The following is a 26,323-nucleotide window of genomic DNA, read 5'->3' on the forward strand; positions in this document are numbered from 1 at the left end:
TTCCTCAGGCATCTTCTCACTATCTAAGATCCTGTTGAACAACCCAGTCAGAAACTCTACTGCCACCTCTCCTAGACACTTCCATACCTCTACAGGTATATCATCAGGACCAACTGCCTTTCCACTCTTCATCCTCTTCAATGCCCTCCTCACTTCATCCTGACTAATCTTTGCTACATCCTGGTCCACAACAGTCACCTCTTCTAGTCTTTGTTCTCTGTCATTTTCCACGTTCATCAACTCTCCAAAGTACTCTTTCCATCTTCCCATCACACTACTGGCACCTGTCAATAGACTTCCATCCCTATCCTTAATCACCCTAACCTGCTGCACGTCCTTCCCATCTCTGTCTCTCTGTCTTGCCAACCGGTATAGATCAGTCTCTCCCTCCTTACTGTCCAACCTAGCATACAATCAGATCAGAGATCAGTCAGTCAGTCAAACTTTATTAATAGAATTGTTGAAAGTTCCTTATGTTTTGCTACGTAATCACCGGTGCTCCTACAGTCTGCTCTACCGTCTGAGAGCAGCTCAGTCAGAGCCGGGACTTCGGTGACGCCCCTTGACTACCGTTGTTAGGGGGCATGGGCCCCGAGTGCCTTGTGAGGGCGCTACTCTGGTGGCGGAGTACGGCATGACTGGCAGCCAGACTGGCAGCTTTTTTTCAGCGATCAATGTTTTTAACCAATATTAATATGAATATTAATCCATATATACGATGCACTGGATTATGAGGCGCACTACGGGTTTATGAGAAAATTTTAGGCTTTTAGCTGCGCCTTATAGTGCGGAAAATACGGTATATGCTGTCAAACCAAGTACTATACTAATGTAATTTCTTAATATGTCCATTCTCTTGTAGAACTGGCAATCCATAATTTAAATTTAAATAAACCTGTACTTTGCTTAGGTCAAACAAATCGCATCCAAGACAGAAGCAGCATGAAAAACCTTTATTCCGATTTGACCACCTCAGGCCCTGTCTCTGTCATTCCGGCAATTTCACATTCCTGCATACTTCAGAGAACCAGAGCGATGTATGGGAGCATGAAATGAATGAGACTGCCTACATTCATTCTTGGTGTTTGGAAAGCGGGACAGGAACATTTCAGACAAGATCTGGGTATCTGTGCAGTTAGAACATTAGATGGAAACGCAGCTGAACTACAAGCTGTGGGAAAGTGTGAATAATAAGGGATGAAGAAGGGCTCTCAGGTCAGGACACCTATCCTGATAAGTAGGCAGCTGGTTGAACATTGTTATTCTGTCCGTCCTCTATTGCCTTGTTTCTCTCCGTAATGGACAGCTCAGATGATTCTGACTCCACCACCATCTTCCTTGACCTGTGGAGCAAATATTAGCTGTTATGAATACAGAACAATAGCATCACAGAGAATTACCATATAAAAAACAACACTGTTTGAGCTGTGTTGTTCTTCAGTTCAGAACTGAGCAAGCCTCTTGGACGAGAGGTAAAACATGTTCAAGCTTTTATTACAAGTCCAGTTAACTTTTAGTATCCACTAGTGCTGTCAGGCGATTAAGGAAATTAATCTAATTAATTACAGGATTTGTGATTAATTGATCTAATTAATCGCATTTTAATCTCATACCTATTAAAGGCCTCCAAATAAAGAATTTTAATCCTAGGACATTACAAAATTGTAGTGCATGACTAATCTTTTATTTCAAGTCCAGTTGACTTTTTGCAACACGCACACGCACACACACACACACACACACACACACACGGACACACACACACACAGACACAGACACACACACACACACACACACACACAGACACACACTCTCACCGCAATTAACTTTGTTTAACTTTATGTGAAAAAAAATGGCAAGAACATTAGGTGCTAAAAATAACAGATTATTAAGTATTCAGAGGCAAATTTGTTCTTTTTGAATTTGTGCTATACAAATAAAATTGAGGGCGGCACGGTGGCCCAGTAGGTAGCGCTGTCGCCGCACAACAAGGCGGTTCCGGGTTCGAGTCCCGCTCTGTGTGGAGTTTGCATGTTCTCCTCGTGTCTGTGTGGGTTCTCTCTGAACTTTCCCACCTTCCAAAAACATGCGCTCCAGGTTAATATGCCGGTCCCAAATTGTCCGTAGGAGTGTGTGTGTGTGTGTGTGTGTGTGAGGTTGTCTGTTTTTGTGTGTGGCTCCGTGGCGCACTGGCGTCATGCCTAGAGTGTCCCCCACCTCGTGCCCTATACCAACTGGGATAGGCTCCAGCTCCCCGTGACCCGCTGCGGCGGATAAAGCGGAAGAAAATGGATGGATGGATGGATGGATGGAGGGATTATTTAGTTTATTATTTACAACTGTCCATATTAGTTTGGGTGTTGACCTTTGTTTCCTGTTATTTCTCTGTTTGTTGAACTCAACCCTTTTTTCCAACCACAAGAATACTGTACTGAGAAAAAAAATACATTTTAAAATGTCTGACTTCCATTCAATAAGATTATGCAATAAAACTAGAGACTGACTGTAGACAATGAAAGGTAGAAAATTAAGGCTCTTACTTCTCTCTGTTGAAGACGATAAAGTCTCTCTGAACATTTTCCAGTCTCTGCTGTAACTGGCAATTCTACAGGGGGAGCAAAAAGAACAAAAGCAACTTGGTGACCATCACTGGTAATTCTGCAGATTTCCACAGACTCACACACTGATGATCAATCAACAGTACACACTGCTTGTCTCATGTTACTTTCTTCTCTGTACTCATGCAATGTGGTGACTATCAAATCATCCGGCTCTGACATGCCACATTGTTCTCATTAGCGCTGACATGGAAGCTGTTTTTGTAAAAAACTAGAAAGTGGGACAACCTGAAGTAATGTTTGATATTTCAGTTACCTTCATGAAACTTATTCAGGAAAAGACAACATTCTCAATCTTACTTTTAATACAAGGTCATTTAGTTTTTTAGTCAAGGAAATTCAGCTGAATATGATGACTGGTTTTGGTAGAACTTCACTAAAACAATTACATCAAAATAATTATATGTTATGTTTTAGTTATGACTGGCCACTACAGTATAAAAACAATTAAATGTCTCCCTTTACTCTGGGTCTTATCATACCTTACATAAATGCAATAAAAATTTCCCTGAAATACAGCTGTTTCCTTATAATAGAATGCACTTTGTTTGTCTGACTGGGCTAAAGGATGACAATTGTCTGGCTATGCAGTGAGATATAACTCATATACACAAATAAAGGCAGGTCATTTTTTGTACAGCTGCTTAGTTGTACAAAAATGTGTTTTTTGGGCCGGCTCTGATTTCCAATAGGTGACAAGCAATGTGTTCTGGAGGCTAGACCACACAAATGACACAAAACAGTAAAACTGCTCCTCTAATAATAGGATTTAAAATATCAAATTTTGCCATCCTAAATTAGTCCTGATTTCTTTTTTTTTGAGGGGGGGGGTGTCCTTTTGTCTTTTCCACTATGTGCATTAAAAGAAAAATGACTGCATTCATCAGGTCCCACTGCTGCACTAGACCAGAAATAACTATCCAACGGAATTCCATTATGACTGTGTGTGTGTGTGTGTGTGTGTGTGGGGGGGGGGGTATATCACTCCTCTGGAGATCATATTAACCTCTAACTGGTTTGTTGTCTATTTTTCATGAACACCCAGAGGACGTCAGCTGATTCATGTGGACAGTGTAATGAAATATGAAAATTGTCAGCCTTCAGTCTTACAGCCAGCAACTGGCTTACTTTTGTCAAAGTGAAGAAAGACAGAGCTCCAAAATGGGTCCTTCACATTTTTAGGTGTTCTCCAGACAACATAAGACAAAAAGACTGCAGGCAAAACCGATCCCGATCAGATTCCCTTTCATATCTGATTTTTTGGTCTGACTGTCCACACTGTTTTTAACAAGTGTGGTATTTTGGTCTGTTCAGACTGGGCCACATTACTGGCCGATCTGACAGGTTACCGTAGCAACGATGTCGGGGCGGAGGTGTCCTCCACGATCCGTAGTGCACATTGGCTCTTGTTTTGCGTAGCGTGACGTCACAGACAGTCAAAACCGATTGGTGTGTTTGGATACCAAAACACATCTGTCCAAATCAGGCCTTGAAATTAACTTTTTTTTCTTGGTAGCACTGGTGCTCCCAAATTTAGAAGTTAGTAGCACCAGCAAAGACTTTAGGAGCACCTCCCCAAAAGCAAGGCGTACAGACAATATATGTATTTTATTCACAGAATCGTCAACACTTTTGTAAACATGTTTGTAACATTAGTTGGGTCTCCTGGCTCTCACTCCCTTTCTCATCCACCTTTTCAATGAAGGTCCAGCAACAAAGTTCTCCTCAGGAGGACCCTCTATGTAATTTCCCTGCGGGGATTAATAAAGTATACTTCTTCTCAACACCAGGGGTATTCAATTAAAAGTCATTGAGGTCCGGTTAGAAAAATTTCCTCTTAGTAAAAGATCCGACCCCAAGTCCAGTTTGTGTCTTATAGCCGGACACTATATCTACATTTTCATTTATTATCAATTTTCAATTTACAGCAAGCTTTTACCTCACCATAAATAAAAGAGAACCCAGCCAAATAAATTTTAAGCCTTTATGTTAGATTGAAGAACACACAAACCTCAGAATTGAAAAATAAAGTGCAAAAAGAGCTGAATAATCCCTTTTCTTGTAAATTAAAGACATCCAAGCCTAAAGAACTGAAGGCCTACACTTCAAGTAAAAAAACATTAACATGTTAAGAAAGCATGAATAAAAACTGGCTCTTTCAGGGGGAGAATGCAAACAGAACTTTCTTCACGAGAGAAAGGGGCATGTGGCCTGCCAGTAATTTACTTGTAAACAAGTAACCTTGTACACAAGGTGTTCCTGTGCACACCTCGTGGTGGTCACCTTGTGGTGGTCTCTGTAATGTTGGTGAAAGAGACCACTGGACTTGATCAGCATCTTTTATCGCTGCTTGTATGTCCTCTCCCCTTGTGTGTGTTTCATAGTGGTGTTACACTCAGCAAAGAGCTCCTTATCTTTGTGAAGGAACCTGACACACACAAAAACTACAACTCATCAATGGCCACAGACATGCATGGCGCTCTCTGAATAGCTGCTTCAAGATGTTAATATTTCTGATTTTCTGGTTGCTGTTGAAGCTGACATTGGGAGTTTTTCCACACATCTCATCTTTCTGTTTTCCCCCAAACAAAATGTCAACAGCAGCTTTTAAGCACTCATTCACAACTGTCCCATCACTAAAAGATGTTTTATGTTGCCCCAAACTCCACCATGCCTTTAGTGAACATTCGTTTGCATTTTTCTCGGTCATTTTGGCCTCAGCTCGGACTTCAGGAGATAATTCTGTGCAAAAGCTCTATGCTTTGTTTCATCGTGGTGCTTCATGTTACCACTTTTAATTCATGCTACGTGTTCAGACCATATGAGGTAAAATGGTTTTGAACTGCCTGACGGAGGAATAAACATAAATTTCATCCATTCATTGTTCACCAGCAGTTTTCCTCATTAACCTCCCTTCGTTTGGAGCTATGCTGTCTCCCTTCTTCTGTGCTCCGCTGTAGCGGTAAACTCACAGCGGTAGAGAGCTGTTTCACTTCCTGGTACGCTGACAACGCAGGGTAGACAAACGATCTGATTGGCTGAACTGAGTGGCGCTATTACCGTATTAACTGGAGGAGCAGCGCCCGCCGTCTGTAGCCGCGAACTGCAAGTAAAAATGCGCCAAGAAAATCTACTCTCGTGAATTTATCATGGAGTGGTTACGGGTCCGGACAGAACCATCACGGTCCGCCATTTGGTGACCCCTGCTCTATGGAGAGAGAGAAAGAGCGAGAGAGAAGAGGAAAAAAAAGGCGCACCAGATTTTTTCCCCCAGTCGCACTGGTGCTCCCAAATATATTTAATAGTCGCACTGATAAAAAAAAAAAAAAAAAAAAAATTAGGCGTATATGTGACCAAAATGGTCGCAATTTCGAGCCCTGGTCCAAATGCTCCCGAATGTGGTTTCAATCCGTCCCGCAAAAATCTGATTTCTTGTGGTATGTGACTGTTTAGACTAAAAAAGAACAATCTGCTTCCAATCAAGATGGGCTAAAAATTGCATTTTGGCTGCCAGTCTGAACACAGCCTGTGACATGTACAGTAACTTGACCAATTTATGCCACTGGGAAGACATCAAAAGATAAGGAGAGGATTCACCAACATAAATTTCAAAAACTTATTGTGAAAAACTCTGGGTCGGTGAATGTTTGTATTTTGTTTAACCTTACCTGTGGAGATCCACCAGACTCCTTGGTTTTTCTAGCGAGCCTTTTTTTCTTCTTGTGAAGTGGTTTGGACTCAAGGATCATTTCCTCCAGTTCAAAAGTTGGGTCACAGTTCAGTCTCCGCTTCTGCAGACAGACAGACAGACACACACACATGCACACACACAAAATGCAAACATGAATAATCAAGGTTGAAGTAGCAGCATCCGATTAGGATGGCACACATGAAAGCATAAGAGACAAACCCTGTTCTTGGAGATACTCAAAGCACTGCTGACTTAAAGAATTAGTCATTCTTTCTTCTTTTCATTGCTGATACAAAGCAGTGGCAGTAGTTGCCACTGTGGATAGTTTTTTAAATTCCTTTATCATTGGTTTAGTGCAACTGACAAACATAAATAGCTTTAATTGTTGATGAATGGTCACTGAAGGTGTTTGAGTTCTCATTTGGTAAATGTTGAGATAAAATGACTGTGTTTAGACTTTGGGCTTTTGGACAACTGAGAAACATTTGAAAATGATACATTCGATGAAAGTGCTAAAGTGCTTCAAAAATACTAAAAACCAATAAGAAGAAATACAATTTAAAAATCAGTTCATTATATCAGGAAATTTACAAGATTGAGTTGACCATCAACTAAAGTGCATAGGACATTTTTTTGACACCAGATATTCCAAAAATTATATAAAGAAAATGAAGAAGAAGGAGAAGAACACCAACAACAATCCTTTATTTATCCATCAATGATAAAATTAATTTTCGCTCAACATATGCATATGCATTTTTTTAATATACATATAGGCCTGAACACACACGCACACGCACACACACACACACACACACACACACACACACACACACACACACACACACACACACACGCCTATACAGCTGCACTGGAGAGAATGGTGGAGTGATGAAGTGTAGGACAGCCATGTGGTGGCTACAGTATATTGCCAAAGGCACTAATCTGACAAAGACGTAAATAATTTTGAATACGACATCCTCATTTTTGTCTGTGTCCTTCTTTTTAAATCACTGGGTTGTGTTTTTCTTTATTTTTTCAGAGTAAATTTGGTATAAAAATAGTAATGCTCTAATAAAATACATCAAAAACCTGTCAATTATATTCAGATGTCAGCAATTCTTTGGTAACACAGTGCGACAGTGTTCAGTTTTTATGTTATACTCACATTAGGAATAAAGCCTGGTGGAACCTGCTTGCTCAGCACAGCATCCCAGTTGACATCTGACATAAAGTCCAGATCCTGCAGTTCTGCCAGGCAGGAAATGCGCTTCTGGACATCTATACACAGCAACTGAAGAGACAAAAGGATTAAAGATGAAAAAATTGTCAAAAGGGAGGCACGGCTTAAAAGTTAGAGTGCTGCTAAGATGCTAGAACATAATCAAATGGAGTACCTTAGAATAAGGACACAAGGACAAAAGGGTGGAAGTTAGTAGGGGCAAACAAGAGAGGATGAAGGGACCGAAGTGTGAACGATGAAGGATGGTTATACCAAAGTAGGAACTCTGTCCCTATAATTCTATGTTTCTCTGCGTCTCCCTCCTGCCCTCTCTCTCTGTGTCGCATCATCATATGCTGTACACTCCCCTTTTCGCTCCCACATTGAGATTTATGCAACTAGAATGCCAATGAAGTCTGAGCATAAGACAGTTTGACTGCAGTGGATTGCTGCCATGACAAATCCCTTAATTGTCCATCAACTGTGTGTCTGTTAGCTTTAACACTGCAAACACAATAGATCTTAGACAGTCAATTAGAGATAAATTCCTGTTAAATTACTTTTGTATTATTTAGAAAGTGACAAGGTATGTGCTCATCTTGTCACGGTTCGGCGTGGCAGTGTTGCTGTGTGGCAGGGAGAGGCCAAGCTGGTGGGTGGAGCCGCGGCTCCACACCTGAGACTCATCCACACACCATAGTGATCATCTCACCTGAACTTGTTTTGAGCTAATGACTCTAAGGCTTTTTAAGCCTGGCTCAATGAGAGCTCAGAGCTGGTTCATTGCTCATGTTTGGTTCCAGGTAGTCTGTCCTGATTCTTAGTTTCTTGTCTGTCTGGAGAATTTTTACGTTTGTTAATAAATCATGGAAGGAAGATTTGCTTTTGGTGTCCTGCACTTGGGTCCATATTCCGCCCCACGTGACACATCTGTTTGCACTCTTTTGAGGTTGTGTTTAATATGAGCCTTTTGACCAAGTAGAGATTCTTCTTTTTGAGGACTGACAGTAATTACACGTATAAACTGTATGAGTGCTGCTAGGTGTTTGTGAAAATAGGTAACTAGTACCCATTATAAAGCTTCACATCCATCCATCCGAAACGATTGTGATGACCTCATCCGTAGTAGAACTGTGACCCACGAGGGTTTTCTGTAGCCACTGAACTCCTTCTGTATCTCGGGTGGCAACTAGCAAGAGCTGGGGTACAGCCTGGATGAGATGCCAGCTCATTAGGGGGCAGGGAATTCACAGGAAAATTGACAAAATACCAAAGCAGACACACAGAAAAGCTAGACAGATACGCATCAGGTTGTCTCTTTCTTTCTATGTATGACAAAATCGCAACCTTCAGCTGTAAGGCTTTGAAAACATTCATTTCATACAGAATGTCAGCATTGTTTAATCACTGATCTGATTGGATGGCTCTTCCTGAAACTGCTTTTTCTTTTCCAGTATTTATATTACTCCTCATGCATTACATTATCTTTACTATCTATGTTGGTTTTCTTGTCAAGGGTATATGAGAGAGGTATTGTAAACAGGTTAGATTAATGGAAGTATACTTTATTGATCCCCGGCTTCAGAACGCACCCGAAATTGATCAGCTTGTACAGGGGGCGGCGCCTTGCTCAAGGGCGCCTCGGCAGTGGATGGGAGGTGAGCTGACACCTTCTACCGTCAGCTCACACTCCTGGTGACATCATGGCGGGAGCGGGACTCGATCCGTCGATGGCTGGGGCGATCTGTCTACGAGACATCTGCTCTAACGCTGAGCCACTGCCGCCCCTACATATTGCTTATTGCAACATTCGTGCAATATGCATGTGCAGTCATTTACCTTTCTGAGAAGAGACTTCATCTCCAAACACCAGGCTGCTGGGTAGCTGGGATGGACCTTGTGGAATGTCTGAAGGATCTCATTAGCTGGGGTACTGGATCTCATCACATATGGTCTCTAAGGAAAGGAGAGGTTAAAAAAAAAAGTTACTTTAATTATGGTCATATAGATCCTGCTTCACTGTTGTCTTTCTCTTGTTCACCTCTCATTGTGCTCATCTCCTGAGAATACATTTCTTCTTCTTCTTGTGAGAGAAAAGAGATTGAAGTGGCAAAATGTGGGTAGTTTTTCTGTTTCTTTCTCTTTCATGTGAAATTCTTTGATACAATTAGTTAGTCTTAACTTGTATTTTTGTCCGTTTAGTATGCTTTTTTGCCACCAGGCCTTGGCTGGTTGGCCAATCAGATGCCATCAAGACTTCTGGGGGCCTCACCTCACTGTAAAAGAGGCATGACATCAAGGTAGGTGCCAGTTCACCTTGCAGTGTGCAGGAAGTAGTGCTAGCCGTGAGGGAGATCATCAAGCATAGTGCTATAAAGTCTGCTGTTCTACCTTTGTTAAGAAGGTAGAACAGAGGAAATTACTGGTAGAAAGGGGAGTATCTGTCAACGTACTGTTGGAACAAGTCCTGCCTTTGTTGGAGCCAGCATGAAAGATTATGTGCTCCCTTTCATCAGCAATGAATTCCTAATAAAAGAGCTGTCTCAGCATGAAAAGGTCACATCACCGTTGACACATGTAATTCTCATTAACAAACTGAAGTAATTCAATTATTGATTTATTGTTTGGGTAGATGATGTTTATTTGCAAAAAGAATATTATATTAAGACACAACTATGATTACAGGTAGTCGTCGACTTCCAACCTATGCGACTTATGACCGACCGACTTTACGACCACAATGTCCAGGCAACGCAGGCATTCCCTCCTGCCACAGTACTCACGCTCTGAGACTCCCGCGCTCTCTTCAGTCACCATGCCGCACACACACTGTTCAGTCACACTGTGAGATCAGTAGCCCAGCCCAGTACAGTGCAGCACACTTCTTCCTTGTTTTTATACCCCCAAGATGTCTACCAAGTGGAAATTGTTTTCATCATCTCCTCAGGCTGCCAAGAAGGCAAGACGGGCCATCGATCTGGACACAAAAATGATTTTTTTTAATTTAATTTTTTTTTAATTTTATATACTGGTTTGATCCCCGAAGGGAAATTAAGAAAGCACACTCTAGCTAGTGATTACAAACGCATGCATACATATTTGTGAGTACAGGCCCCTGTATCACACACACACACAAGGGGGCCTGTAGGCATGCAGGGGGGAGGTAGAGTGGCAGGCAGCTCCTTCTTGGTGCGCCTCAAATGAGCAATTTGTAAAGGGGACGGCACCTTGCTCAAGGGTGCCTCGGCAGTGCTCCGGAGATGAGCTGACACCTCCCACTGTTAGCTCACCTCCGGGTATTTTTGGGGGGGGGCGGGAGCGGGAATCGAACCGCCGATCTTAAATCATAGGACGACCCGCTCTACCGCCCGCTTTACCACTGAGCCACTGCCGCCCCGAATGATGATGATGGTGATAAAACAGCACGAAGGAGGAAAAAAAGTGAATGTGATCGCACGTGACTTGGAAGTTATCACACTCTACTGTGTCAACAATTTTGAAAGACAAAGATAGGATCCGTGAAGCTATGAAAGGTTCTGCATCTATCCACTCAACAGTAATTACAAAACAACGCACTGGGCCCATCCATGAAATGGAAAAATTACTGCACATTTGGATGGAAGATCAGATTCAAAAACGGACTCCATTAAGCCTTTTTACTGTGCGGACGAAGGCTAGAAGTTTATTTCGGACTTTGAAGGAACGTGCTGGAGAAGACTACAGTCAAAATTTTGTGGTTAGTACTGGGTGGTTCAAAAGATTTAAGAAAAGATTCCAGCTGCATAATGTTCGAGTGACCGGAGAAGCAGCGAGTGCAGACGAGAAAGGAGCACGTGAGTTTGCCGCCAGTCTTGAACTGATTAAAGAAGAGGAGTATCTTCGAGAACAAATCTTCAATGTCGATGAAACTGGGTTGTTCTGGAAACGAATGCCAGAATGCACTTACATCCATAAGGAAGCCAAAAGCATGCCGGGATTTAAAGCCTATAAGTTAAGGCTGACTTTGCTGCTCGGCGGGAATGTCAAAGGGTTTAAGCTTAAGCCTTTCTTAATTTATCACTCAGAAAACCCACGTGCCTTCAAGAATGTAAACAAGCACACTTTGCCAGTTTCATATCGTGCTAACAGGAAGGCATGGATGACCCAGCCATGGTTTGAGGATTGGTTTATGAATTGTTTCATTCCTCAAGCGCGAGAATACTGTTTGGAGAACGGAATTCCTTTCAAGATTTTGCTGCTCCTCGACAATGCACCTGGACATCCACCTCACTTATCTGATCTCCATCCGGATGTAAAAGTGATTTTTCTGCCTCCCAATACAACTCCACTTATCCAACCCATGGATCAGGGTTCAATTGCTGCATTCAAGGCAAACTATCTCCGTACCACCTTTGCACAAGCCATAACTGCTATGGATGCAGACCTAGAACTATGGCTGTGAGATTTTGGAAACAGTAAAACATTCTGAAGTGTATCAAGAATATTGCTACTGCTTGGGAGGCTGTGACGGACAAATGTATGAATGGCGTATGGAAAAACCATGTCAAGCGTTATGTGAACTCTTCTGCTGGATTTGAAAGTGACGAAGAACTTGATCAGATTCGGGAAAAAATAGTGAAACTGGCAAAAAACCTCTCCTTGGAGTGTGAAGTGGAAGATATCGAGGAGTTGCTAGACAAAGAATCAGGAGAACTTACGAAAGAAGAACTGATCGCACTGGAAGAGGAAAGAGTGGAAGAATAAGAGAGAAGAGAAGCAGAGAAAGAAGAGGAGGAACCAGAAAAAATGTTCACCACCAAAGGCTTGTCAGAAGGCTTTTCCCTGTTAAATAAACTCCTTGCACACTTTGAAGAAATGGACCCAAACATAGAAAGATTTGCAAGGATTGAACGGATGGCAAACGACGCTTTCCGTCCATATCGTGAAATCTATGAGGAGAAAAAGAAACGAACAATTCAGACAAAGCTCACGATGTTTATGAAAAGATGGTCTCCAGCTCCCACCAACCCACACGCTGCCCCAGCTGATGATCCGGACGACCCACAGCCAAGCACCAGCACCAGTGATGCCAGCAGCCACTAAGTTTTTGTATTTTACTGTCTTTGCATTTTGGTATTTCAACACTACATTGTTTTTCATTTTGTATGCTTTCACATAATAAACTAATTGTATTGTAGTGCAGTATTGATTGTTTGACTTGAACCTGACAAACGTAAAAATATGGAATAGTATGATATCTAGAGAAAATGATCAAAGAGACGCCACCTCCCCACGCTCCCTCGTGTCTCCCGCGCCCTCCACTCCCACGCTCTTCTGTCCTCAACGCCACACCTCCACCCTACCTTGTGGGTCACAATAGGTGAGAAAACAGATTGAATTTTTACTTAACAGTCGATTTACGACCAATCTGTCGGGACCAATCGCGGTCGTAAGCTGACGACTACCTGTAATTGCTTTTCTAGTTTTCTATAGACAGGACTTCAGATAATCTCTCTTAAATGTTTCACTGCAGTAGGAGTATGCCAGGCAGACTACATATAGATAAACAGACTTACCTGTCCTCTTAGCAGTTCATATGCTGTGATACCCAGTGACCACCAATCCACAGAGAAGGAGTAGCCAGGGTGGGACCCCTCAAAGGTGTTAAAAAGCTCAGGAGCTGTTAGACAGCAAAATATTGTACAAGAAAATTAATTATTAAACAATTTTGTAGTCAGTTTTTTTTATTCTCTTCCATGTTTTATTAGGAACATTTTTGATTGGGGACCCATTCATATGTCAATCATTTATAACAGATTCTTGGGGTAGGGAGAATGATGTTTTCTTTGTCTGTTTCACTTTGCACAAGCATCCTTGTAGTTTTTTTTTTTTTTGTCTTTAAGAGGTGATAAAATCTCTGCAATAAAAGCGTACCATGCTCCTGTCAACAATGACAGCTTGCTCTGCTATCTTGTCGAGGATAAAAAAAGGAATTCATTTCCTGAAGCCTCTGAAACAAAGAGTGCTTTTTTTCTTTACAGAGTATCAGACTATTCACCTAGAACTTAATCACATATGGCCATAGAATTGTTCTGTCTTATCAGCATACTCTTATGTAAGGTTGAAAACAAGGCACATGCCTGCACATACACAACTATGATGCCTTGTCAGTCCCACTCTCCTGTAATCCTGTTACCACCTATCTGATGCCCCAGGAGCCAAATTCATATCCTCGCTATTAAACTTAAGAGCTACACAGAGAATGCCTCCAGTGATGCTGAAAATTTAATATGTTGGTTTCCAAAGATAAAATTTCTTCTTTTCAAATAGTTACACCCATGTTTGGGATTAATACACCAAAATCAAAGGAATAGGTCACATGTGTGCAACATAAGTACTATTGTGCGAAATGTTTGCATTGAATTTCTCAGAGTCATTGTGCTATTTGGGATTGGCATGATTTGGGCCTGAGTAAATACAGTTAGGGGCATGTCACTGACCCTAACAGGTGATGACCCTTCCTGGAGTGCAAGGGGGGCTAGAAGCGAGGAAGTCTGGGAAACTAGAAAGTGAGCATTTGTGTGTTGTAAAATATAAATCTGTTGATGGTATGGGCTTGAAACAGGTATAAAGGAACAATTTGCTGTAACAACTGTGGGAGCATCACTCTCGAGTGCTCTGCTCCCCATACCGGTATATATTAAAGAGGAATGACTGATCACACCGTATCTGTAACTTTTAATTCTTCTGAGAATTAGCAACCCATTTAGCAGGAAGAATTCCCTGACACTATAGATTGTAATTTAAGCTCTAGAAAGACACAAATAGATGGATGTCTCAGCATTTTCAAACAAAGTAATTACTTCAAATACTTTTTAGACATACATTCCAGACAACTTTAGTCCATATTAATTGCTCTTTACGTTAGCTGGTTCTTGATTTTAGGGGGTGTTTGTGAAGTGTTCTTACTTTTTGTTTATTAAATTACATTTTATATAAAGTCACCAGATAAAGATTAACTACCGGTAATAACAAATAGGGATCATACAATATACAAAATACGAACAATATATACAAATTTTTTATCAAGCACTGGTCAAAAAGTGAATTCTCTTACCCATATATGGCTTGGTCCCAGCAATGGAATTTGCTTTTAGGTCTTCTTTTACAATTGCTGCAATGTTGAAATCTGTGAGATGGACGTGCCCTGTTAAAGAAAGTGATGCAGAGTATATGTTTAATACAAATTTACTTGTGGCAGCTGTAAAAACCGCAAGACAGCTTTGAGCTGCCGAACCATAGAGCTTTTATTGTTCCCAGTTATCCTGTAAACATTAAAGGATCAACTTCAAGCTTTCCCCTCTGATGTCATGACTTCCCACATATAGCAGTGTTAGATATGCAGAAATATAGAGGAAAACAATTTTAATATATGACACAATCCAATGAAATTATGAATTTTTCTGTATACAACCTTGTGACCTTAAAACTTTTACATCACTCTTACATTTAATTGATATATACATTCATTATGACTTTATAAATGGAGTATGACATACTTAAAGGGGCTCTATTATGAAAATCACACTTTTTCAGGTCTCTACATATACATAGTGGTCCTCCCTAACCCGACCAAGAATCTGGTAAACAAACGCTCCCTGCATCAATAGATATTTGGAGTTTTAGGAAGTCATGGCCCTGAATGTCTCAAACCGATCATATCGTGCTAGATTCCCCGTTCTTGACGTCAGACTAGACACTCTGTGCAATTGGACAGAGTATTGGACAATACGGATTGGTTTGACATGCTCAAGGGCGTGGCCATCCCCAAGATGGAGTTCTTTACATCGGACGCGAGATGGCGTCCGTGAGAGGGAGGCATGAAAGTTGCTCAGTTTTTGATTGTGCAAATCAACGCCAGTGTTTATTTTTCATCCCATCCAAAGAAGAACAGAAGAGAGCGTGGTTGCATTTCATTTTTAATGGATACGTGCCGGTTACATCACCTGCACATATGTTTGTGCATGGAACCACTTCACTCCAGCCTGTTTTAGCAATGACGGTCAGTACAGATGTTGCTTTGCCTCGAGACTGATCCTCATTCAAGGATCACTCCCAACCATACCGGACCTTTGGTATGGTTTGGCTAATTAGTAGTACTGCTTGATTTCGCGTTTGCGTGTGTGCGTGCTCCAACACGTGTGTGCATGCTGAACCTACCGTATCTAGCTACAACGTACATAAATTGGGCTCACATTTGATCTTTTTTCTTTTTGTCGGTTAGCACGAATGAGGTCATGTTATGCTAGGCTTTGAGGGAGGTCTCCTTTGTTTCACGTTTGCGTATTGCTTGTGTGAATGCGCTCCAACAAATGTGCGCATGCCGGACCTACAGTATAACGCTAAAACGCACATATGTTTGTCTAATATTTTCTTATTGTTTGTTAGCATGAATGAAGTCAATTTATGCTAGGCTATGTAGGGATGTCTCCTTTGTTTCGTGTTTGTGTATTGCGTGTGTGTGCACACTCCAACACGTGTGTGCTTGCTGGCCTACGGTATAAAGCTAAAACGCACGTAAGTTGGTCTCATATTTTCATATTGTTTGTTAGCATGAATGAAGTCATGTTATGCTAGGCCAGGGGTCTGCAACTTTAAACGTTTAAAGAGCCACATTGAACCAAAAAAACTAAAATCAAACCTGTCGGTAGCCGCAAAACATTATAAGCTTTATATGAGGGCTACACAAGCTCTAAGTGTCTATAGCTACATTAGCTACGTTAGCCTAGTATCAAATTGATTAACTAGTCATAGTTAATGCATAATGAGATTCATTATTTTCCATGCAGCGCATCCTGGAATGACGCACCATGTGACTACTCTGTTGTACCATATTCGGTGCTTTACCTTCCATTGCTATATTACTGTATTATGTTTTGTTGCATTGATGAACTCGTTAAATTTGCTCCCAAATGCAGCTCACATATCGATGATCGCTCCTAAATACAGTAATCCCCGTTTAGTATGTGATGGTGATGAACGTCTCTGGACTCTTTCAGGGAGGGGGTGGCGAGAGTCTCGCTGTTCATCCCTGGTGAATACAGTCAGCTGGAGCTCCAATGACAAAACAGTGTTTCCGCTCCTGGAGACTTTTATTGAGCATGTTTAGGTACGTGTTCTAATCAAGCAGTGCTATAACTATCATTTATTTTTTCGGCTCGTTGGAGTTTACATACCTGCACAACAGCGCTGTCTGTTCAATATCGATCACATCACACGACTCATCATGTTTAACTGATAACGCTGGAGTTGAATTAATGTCCTAGATTTGCTGACTAGTGATGTTGTGTCTTCTTTCCTTTACTGTCTTTGCAGAGAGAAGCATGTATAACTTTATGTATTATGTTTTGTTTTCATTATTTTAATGAGTCCTGTGTGTATGTTGGAACCCCCTTATCCACAGCGGTAACTCCGGTCAGAGAGCAGGCACCACACAGGGAACAGTTCATTTCTGGCATTAAATCAGTAACTTGCAGCATTACCGAACATAATTTCGTGAAGACTCAGTTTTGTAGTTCACCGCTCTCCCGAGTCACCTCCATCCAACGGATGCATCCTCCCTCAACAGAGCAACAGGCCTTCTTCTTCTCACGAGCGCAGCTAGCACAATTAGCATGGCTAACACGACCAGTCTCACTAGCACAGCTAGCACGATTAGCGTGGCTAACATGACCAGCCTCACCAGCACAGCTAACACGATTAGCGTGGCTAGCGCAATTAGCGCAGCTAGCACGATTAGCGTGGCTAGCTTGACTTTCAATTCCCGTCTAATCTGTATGAACTCATAAATATGCACATGAATCTGTACCGACAAGCAGCGGACCTCCTCCACCCACCACTGAATGGCCGCAGCGCTGCTGTCCTTCATGAAATAGAATGTGGAATTCTTGTGACTCTCTCTCAGCCTGACTCGGTCGGGCAGCCCCCCAGGACAGAGTGGTAGTGCCGTGGCTGACGGCAAGGAGTACACCCGGGTAGACCCGCCCTCAGGTGTCCAGAGATACCGGGAGTCTCACCCGATTGGTTAGGACTCATGTCACATCACTCACCACTCGCCCACTGCGCTGCCAACGAATCACCACTGCTTTCTAAAGTCAGGGCAACAACTGCCTAGGACCCCACAGTGCATCTGAGCTGTCCAAAAGGAGCCTGACTAAATTTTTAAACATCACGATAACGATGATAACGTAATAAAGCGTAGGATGTTCACAACAATAAGTTTTGTTTTTTAAAGATTTTTAGCTATAAGTAGAATAACTTTCTATTTTTTTGTTAAGTATTATTTTTTTTATTTTGTGATTAATCTCCAGGGAGCCGCAAGGGAGGCACTAAAGAGCCGCATGTGGCTCCGGAGCCACAGGTTGCAGACCCCTTCCCTACATAGCGTAGTAACTAGGCTATCTTTCCTATTATCTGTCAGCATAAATAAAGTCAACTTATGCTAGGCTACGTAGGGAGTTGTGCTTTGTTCTTTGGAGTGCCAAACTGACCTAGTGGACACTCATACTGTTGGTACACAGCTGTCCTTCAGGACTCTTCATTCCCATTATAGAAGTAAAGGCATGTACAAGTCATATTCCATACAATGTTTCAATAAATTGGTTAAATAGATACAATTTTCTAAAGATTTTTGTCTATAGGTGTTACTGAATGCACATGTGTTGATAGTAGTTCTGTAAAAAATAATATGGCTGTGTATTAGAATATTCCAGCAAGACAGTAAGTGAAGAGTTTAGTACAAAACAATTTTGAGACAGATTCATGTTTGTCATATATTATTTTGTCTCCTTATTTCATTATGTTTGGTGTACCCCTCTACAAGACCCACTTTCCAAAAGATTTTGAAGGGACAATGCAGAGTCAAACCTCACAAGACCGAGCCAACATTCTGTTAGTGTTGCAATATATTAATATGTCAAACAAACATGTTTTGACATTCTGTTGGTAATTGCTCACAACAAAACACAGTAAAAAGTAACCATACAAATAAATAAATTAGTAGCAAGTACCAGGATGTATTTTGAACACAATTTTGTGTTCAAAGTGAAATGAATCAAACAATATCAATAACAGTAAAGATATATCTTTGTGTTTTATTGAACAGGTTTTGTAGCTGACATGTTGGATCTCATATTTGACAAAGTCTTGGTGGACCCCGTGCCATACACAAATGAGATATTGGTCATTCCTGTCCCCGATAATCTGTCTGCCCAGTATGAGCGTCCGGACAAGGAGGAGGTCATTGCCAGCTACATGACCAGGTTCAACCGAGACTCAGTCCAAATCCAGGGTAGTGGCCTTTGTCTTCAGGAAACTCTCGGCATATGCGAAGGACCACAAAGGCTGGAATGATGACCCAGATTCTGCGCACTAAGTAGCCCCAGCACCAGCCAACAAAGGTGCGATAGGCCAGATGTCTGCACCGTCTACAGAAAAAGGACACAAAATTATTTACTTCACAATGTTTTCAATCCTGAGTATTACAACTGTTGTTGATTTCCCGGTAGGATGGCCCTGTGTTCTCATTATTGTTATTGGATGTGTTGTTTTATGTAAATAAATGCTTGTATATGTCAACAGAAATGGGTTGTGAATGCCAAAAAATGTTCAACATGTCTATTAATATGACAAAAATCAAAGTGTTGCAAATACAATATATTAGACTTTGTTGTACCTATATTTGTCATGTGTTACTGCATTAATGAAGGTATGCCTGATGAAGCAAAATAAGGTATAACTAGTTTTTATTCTGACATTTTTCAAAGAACGATTACCAATGTACTTGTCTCAGACGTGAAGGGTCATACTCAGCCTTCAGTACATGACCTGCCATCTGTAGGGTGTACACGTTTAGGAATACAGGCTGGAACCCAGGATGTTGAGTCATGCACGGAACCTCAACAACCTCCTGCAGATGGCTCCTAACCTACAGTGAAAAACATGGTAAAGGTCATTTAAATTTATAATTGTAAAAGTAGCCAAATAGAGACATAGCTTTGTTGTTTTAGCTGTGAGCTTGCTACCTGTGTAATCTCCAAACAGCAGATATTTTCTAATTCTGTTGGCATCCGTACACAGTGTCCCAAGAAACACCTGTACAATAAACAGATGGTGAAGACATCTCAAGATAGAGTAGATAAAGGCATCACCGCAATAAGGCCACATCATTTCACGATTAACCTGGTGTGATGGTGGCAAGTGTTAGCTCCGTATGTCTTGTCACAGAGGACTGCTTCAAATATTTTGCAGTTTAGTAACGGGTTAAATCAATGTGCTATAAAAATAAAGTAACTTAGCCATGAGCAGAAGCTAGCATTAGCCACATGGTAATAAATATCAGAACCACCATCAGACTTTACTGTCACTTATAGAAGTACAGCAACATTTTAGCAGTCAACACATCTGTACATATACAAAATACATAATAAGACAGATATGACATTATTACTGGCCGATGAGAGGCGGGAGTAGAAAAAAATTAGCTACCGGACGATGCTCTGGTCCTGTGAGGACTTAGGATACAAAACAACACAGAACCAACTAAGTAACGTTCACACGTACTAACCATTCAGAAACGTCCTGCTGCAGCCCCACAGTCGGTGTTTCTTTAGGAGCCCCCGCTTCTGGGTCCAACTCAGGGTCATAGATGTACGGCAACACGATGGGGCCTCCGAACGCCATAATGATAAGAAATGTAAGGCCGGTCAGTGTCCCGTTAGCCTAACGTTCTCCTTCAGAGGGGCGTGACCCAGGTGAAGGAGGCGTTGACCAGCGGAGCTCATTAACATACTACAGCCGGAGGCCTGAAATGAAGCGTTTTGTGAGTAGCTCAGATGAGCGATTTTGAAAAGCTGATATTTAGGACCACAGGTCACTTTCGGTAAAAATATTTGGAATACAGTCTAGTTGGACATCTGGCAGCTGAATGACATTAAGTTAAAAATATATAATATGGGACCTTTATTCAGTATGGAGTAATGCAATTCTATATTTAAGTACGGAGTAAGACATACTTAATGTATGTCTTTCTCCATATTATCGAGTATGGTGTGTTGAGTATAGATATGACTTGGATCCTCATGGCAAATTACTGACCCATGTCCCACTGTGTCCCCTATAGTCCTTGCCATCCATACACACATTAAAGTGATGGATGTGCATGTGGGCACGTGTGTGTCTGTGTGGGTGTATGTGTCTGTGTGAGTTTGTGTGTATATATATTTTGAAAGAATGCATGCGCTACATATTCAAAGTATTCAAATTTTATCACCCTTCCATCTATCAGGATTTATTGATGCTCAACTTACTTCCTCTACCCTCTTGTCATTTTTATTTTCTAAAAATGACTAGATTATCTGCATCAGTATCTGTACTCGGAATGGGCGGGGCTTAAACCGGAAGTGGTGTGGTTTGGCCGAAAATGGGTGGGGCTTAAGTCTAAAATTTATATGGATTGATCACAAGTTGCTATATTTATTGTTTATTTTAAAACTATTTGTAGAACAGCCTCAAAATTTAGATTCAAATCAATGTTTTTGATCATAAAAGTAAGGGAACTATTTACAGAACAAGTTTTTTATGGAACTGAGTTAGAACATGAATATTCTTAAGTCTATGAATGACTATTTACCAAAGAGACTCAGAATTGAGATTGAACGGTTTTTATCACAATAGTAAAGGAACTATATATAGAACAAGTAAACACAAAATGCATTAATGAAGTGCATGCAATAGGAAATGATCAACTACGAAGTATGCATGAACAAGAATTTGTCATACTTAAAACTTTTACTTTTAATTTTTTTCCTTCTTTTTCACTTTAATTTTTTATAATCAAACTGGGGTTTTTTTTTCAATTATTTATTTTTAGCACCTAATGTTCTTGTCATTTTTTTTTCACATAAAGTTAAACAATGTTGATTGCGGTGAGTGAGTGTGTGTGTGTGTGTGTGTGTGTGTGTGTGTGTGTGCGCGCGCGCTATGTCTCAGTTAAAATATTTATAAAGTATAGAATTATTAATTTGAACAGAGTTTAGAACAAACAGGTAAAAAAAAAAAAGACAAGTGGAGGCGGTGGTTACATGCACGCGTACGCGCAACAAAAAACAACAAGAAAGTTCACCAGAGGCCTGTACCATAAAGCTTGATGAACCAAGCCGGGCTTCCTCTTACTTATCTGGCTTCACTTACCGAGACATCCGCCCTCCGGATTTTCGGTACCATAAAACCGGCAATCAACTCACTAATTCAATTCAGGCATACCCACTCTAGATCTGTGTGCGCTCACATAAAAAGGGCGGAGGTTGCTGCATGCGACCAATCGCAAACATACAACAAATCGTCCCGAGCCGCATATATCACAATGGAGGAGCAAACAATAATAATTAATAAATACGAGCAATACAAATCAATAATCCAGGCAAAAAGCAACACAGTTGCAGCTGCCAAACAGCGCAAGGATCGCTGGAACAATATCGCTGACTCTGTCAATGCGGAAGTTTGCCATTATAATATTACTTCCCCACTATGATGGCACTTGTATGTCTGACTACAATTACATTTGTGTGTTCCATAAATGTATGTGTGTACGACATTTTTCGTTATGGCATGTGATTCTAGCCCCCATGACTTTATGAATAGCTCTACATACTGGGTTCTTCCCGAGGTTTTCGGCATCGCCAACAAAATACATAAAAGTACCTATGAATGAATGACTCAATCCATGATTTACTTAAACAAAAAATTGATTAATGGCATTTTATCTGTGGCTTGCTTGTAACCCATCCAACAAGGGATTTAAGGACATCATAATAATTACGAACATCACTAAGAAATATATTAACTGTGGCAAAGAACCTCAGTGCAATGCACCCTGTCTGCGGGACTGTCAGCGCGTGGTTGCGGTGCGTTACATTACTGATGTAAGGCTCCAGTAGCTGACAGATGTAATGTTACCCCTCTCCCCAAAACCTGTACCTTTCGTACAGTTCAGACAATTCGAACGGATTACAGCGATCTCTAAATATTCTCTCGCGCCTGAGAGCCCTTCGCACAAGCTGTGCACCAAGATCCACAGGCTTCTCAAAACGGACAGCACATTTTCCAAGAGAACTGAAGGTCAGTAGGTGGGGCTGTTATACCCGCTGAGCTCTGATTGGTCAGTAGGTGGGGCTGTTATACCTGCTGAGCTCTTATCCTGAACTTATCCTACTCTGGAGCAGGTTAGGTGTTCAGCATAGGTTACCGCGACAACGTAGCCTGATAGAAAGTCAGCCACCTTTATGGTACCGAAAAGCCAGGGTTAAGCCTGAAGTTATCTCGCTAAGCCGTAATCCAGCTTTATGGTACAGGCCTCAGGTAACCAAACACCGAAATGAGGCAAGCTAAGAAGAAAGACGTGAGGAAGAGTGAAGCCATCAATAGAGAGATCAGTAATTGTCTGTGTGTGCCGTAGAGTGGGACAGGGACAAACTCCACTATAAGTGCAGTCTGTAGGGAGGGGCGGGAAGTATGTGTGACTGGCCAATCACAGAGCGTGAAAACAGTCAGGATGATTTTCCTTCAGTCCGATCACGAGTATTAACAGGTTTTATTTGTATCGTATTTGTATTCGTCAAAAACACATTATCCGTATGCGTTATCCGTATGAAACGAGTATCTGGCTCAACCCTAGTAGTGATGCACAAATAAGAGACTTGATTGTGTTTTTACAATAAAAAACACCATTGTTAACGAAGTCTAATGGCTGTGTTAAAGGGATAACCGGACAGAAAAATCCATTTCTGGCTTGAGAAGAACCAGCTGGTGGTCGTGTGGCACTGTTCAGGGCAGTGCCAGCATAGTGGTAATCAGTGTCTCTTGGTGACACCTGGGATTGGTGTTCACCAGCAGATAAATGAGACACAGTGATGCGACAACTTCAGTACCTTGTGTTAACCTTTTGAACTGTTTATTCACTCTACAAAAGTTACACAGCCTTCATTCACACACGAACATGCACTTCATGCTCATTTTACTGATTATCACACCCCGTGATTTGTGATCCTTGGTTAATAGATTATTTGAGTAAATTTCTGTTGAATAAATATTTTGTTATTCCTTTCTCTATCTTTGTCATGGCTGTGAGAGCCAGGCTGTCACAAATTTTTAAGTCTCCTGTGTCTGTTATATTCTAATCTTCTTTGCTTTTTTTCAGTCTTTATTTCATGGCTTTGCAGAAATATATAATAAAAATAATAAATGGAGTTTTATAGGAGGGTAGACATCCGTAGGTCAAAAATATACAGTGGCAAAATCATGTGTTCTAATTTTTAACCCTTCAAATGGCTGTGCAAACACTTCGAAAGAGCTTCAAGACTGAAGTCAAGATCCTTTCCTTAGTGTGGTCAAGACTGTTTGGTTGGGCTATGGCTTCAACAATTTCCAATCATTTCATCAGAATCATAAAAGGTTCATAGGTTCCCTACTTAATTTTCACTCAACCAAAAGCAGCACTGGAGTTGGAATCGCAATGAAAAACATCAAAATATTTCAAAACATCAAAATATTTCAAAACTTACAGTTTAATGTGATGAATAAAAATAAATACAAAAAATACTTAGAAAAAAATTAATTAATTAGAAGTGGTTGATAATTTGTATTTCTCGTTACTTGGTTTTGTTGTTTGTACCTCAGAAGGCACAAGAAGGAGAAACTAGATGATGACTGCTGCATGTTAAGTACCACAAGAAGAACCATGAAGTTAAGAGGAATAAAGCAGAATTATCAGAATGACATGAAGAAAATGTACGATACCACAAAAGTGCTGTTTGGATGGAGAAGCACCCGTTAAAGGCAAAAATGGCACCTTCCTACAGAATGTTGTTGACCAACGTAACAGCTGGACGAAGCACTGCCAAGAGGTTCTCAACAGACTGTACCCTGAGATTCAAAAAGACCTTCCGAAGGCCAGGCTGTTGCCCATAACAATTGGTCCTATTACTAGAGTGGAAGTAAAAAATTAGCTTAAGACCTTGAATGGGAATTGACAACATCCCTGCAGAGGCTTAGAAGAAGGAGGGTGGATCTCAGAAGAAGTTCGTTTTACTTAGGCCCCATCCACACAATAACGGATATTTTAAAAACGCAACTTTTTTGTTGCATTTACGCCTTCCCTCCACACGACACCTCAGATATCCGGAACGAAAACGCAACTTTTTAAAAACGCTGGCCGAGGTGGATTTATTTAAAAACGCTGGGTCTGCGTTGTCGTGTGGACGGTGTATCCACGACTTTTTAAAAATGCTGACGTCTTGCCTGCGACGAAAACCGCTGTGACGTCATATTTATGGGCCCGTGTGTTGTGACAACAAAACACGGAGGATTCTTACTGGATAAAATTCGACTCAATACTGCCACCACATGGTTTGGCACGCTTATAGCCGTCTTCGAAAACGCACTGGTGCGTTTACGTGTGGACGGAGATTATTTTAAAAACGCTGTCGTGCGGACGCAAATCTTTTTCGATGTGTTTTTAAAAAGTTCAGTTTTTTAAAAAATCCGTCATCATGTGGATGGGGCCTTAGTTAAATAAGATCTGGAATGTAGAAGGCACCCCCATGGACTGAAAGCCCAGAGTTTTGGTAAAGTTATCAAAGAAAGGAGGCCTTAGTAATTGAACCAACTCAAGAGGCATCATGTTACTAGCAAGAGCCAGTAAAGTACTTGGCAGATCTATTCCTGTTTACATGCTAAGGCCTGTCTGGCAACCACAAAGCATTTCTGCATGGACGAAGGTGGAAATCTTCAACTCAAACGTGAAACCTGTTATTTTGGATGGTTCCGAAACAAGGCTTGAGAGCTGGAACACTATAAACAAAGAGGCATATTTTGGCCAGATGGAATATCCAACAACGATTTGTACAAGGAAAATATAAAAGTAGACGAAGGACATATCAATGGATCGGGCACACTGAGAAAACCCACAAACAAAACCACACAGCAAGCCTTAAGTGGAATCCCCAAGGTAAAAGGAAAAGTGGCTGGTCTTAGAAATCATGGAGGGGAAAAGTTGCAGATGAACGTGAGAAGATCAGTATGATGTTTGAACAGATTAAGCCGTAATCACAGAACATGCAGAGTCCCATGCTACGGTAGGTGTGAAGAGTATTAACTGACCTCAGAAGGAACTCTCAATAACAACATGTTCAGCCACGCTTGTTTTTCTGTTTGATATCTTAATTTTGTTCTTGGTCCGGGGCATACTTAATTACATTTTGAGATAAATATTTCAAGTAATACAAACTTCATATCACATATTAAAACATGTTGCTCATTACTTTTATGACCCAAATCTGGATCATTGGATTATCAATGCTCACTTGCTTCTGAAACCGAAATCTGTTTTTTTTTCCAGTGGAGTAAGTGGCATAGTGAGTTTGAAAGTGTACATAAAAAGACTCTCTTTTTCAGCAGTTCTTTCTTCCCCTGACTGATTTGCTCATTACTTCATTTTTTTCTTGTCCCTGTGGAGTCCTTGCTGTTCTTTCATTGTTAGTTTCTAGTATGTAATGACAGCAGGACTGCCATTAATCGTATCTGCTCCACTGCCTTGCCCAGCTGTTAAAAGCCCTCCAAGGTCTCCGAACTGTTGTGTATGTTCCAAATGTGTTTGGACAATCTTCCTTTTTGGCTGTTTTAAACAATTACATTTATAGTTAAGTAAGATATTAATGCTGTGTTATTTGTGATTTATTTTACAGTAATTCATGTCCA

The 26,323-nt window shown here is 41.0% G+C and overlaps 1 protein-coding gene across 2 annotated transcripts in view; it reads right to left on the minus strand.

Moving 5' to 3' along the window:
* Nucleotides 1-981: 981 nt before the first annotated feature.
* The window catches only part of stk32a (serine/threonine kinase 32A), a 68,991-nt gene continuing 43,649 nt past the window's right edge, over nt 982-26,323 (minus strand). For both annotated transcript variants that reach the window (XM_068331613.1, XM_068331614.1), the window contains 7 exons: nt 14,628-14,717; nt 13,087-13,190; nt 9,371-9,487; nt 7,478-7,603; nt 6,287-6,409; nt 2,541-2,605; nt 982-1,343 (listed from right to left, as the gene is read on the minus strand). In XM_068331613.1, the coding sequence (XP_068187714.1) occupies nt 1,226-1,343; nt 2,541-2,605; nt 6,287-6,409; nt 7,478-7,603; nt 9,371-9,487; nt 13,087-13,190; nt 14,628-14,717 (743 nt within the window). In that variant the 3' untranslated portion in view covers nt 982-1,225. The remainder of the gene's footprint in view (nt 1,344-2,540; nt 2,606-6,286; nt 6,410-7,477; nt 7,604-9,370; nt 9,488-13,086; nt 13,191-14,627; nt 14,718-26,323) is intronic.

The sequence above is a fragment of the Antennarius striatus genome, chromosome 13 (genome assembly GCF_040054535.1).
Source record: "Antennarius striatus isolate MH-2024 chromosome 13, ASM4005453v1, whole genome shotgun sequence".
NCBI classification, from domain to species: domain Eukaryota; kingdom Metazoa; phylum Chordata; class Actinopteri; order Lophiiformes; family Antennariidae; genus Antennarius; species Antennarius striatus.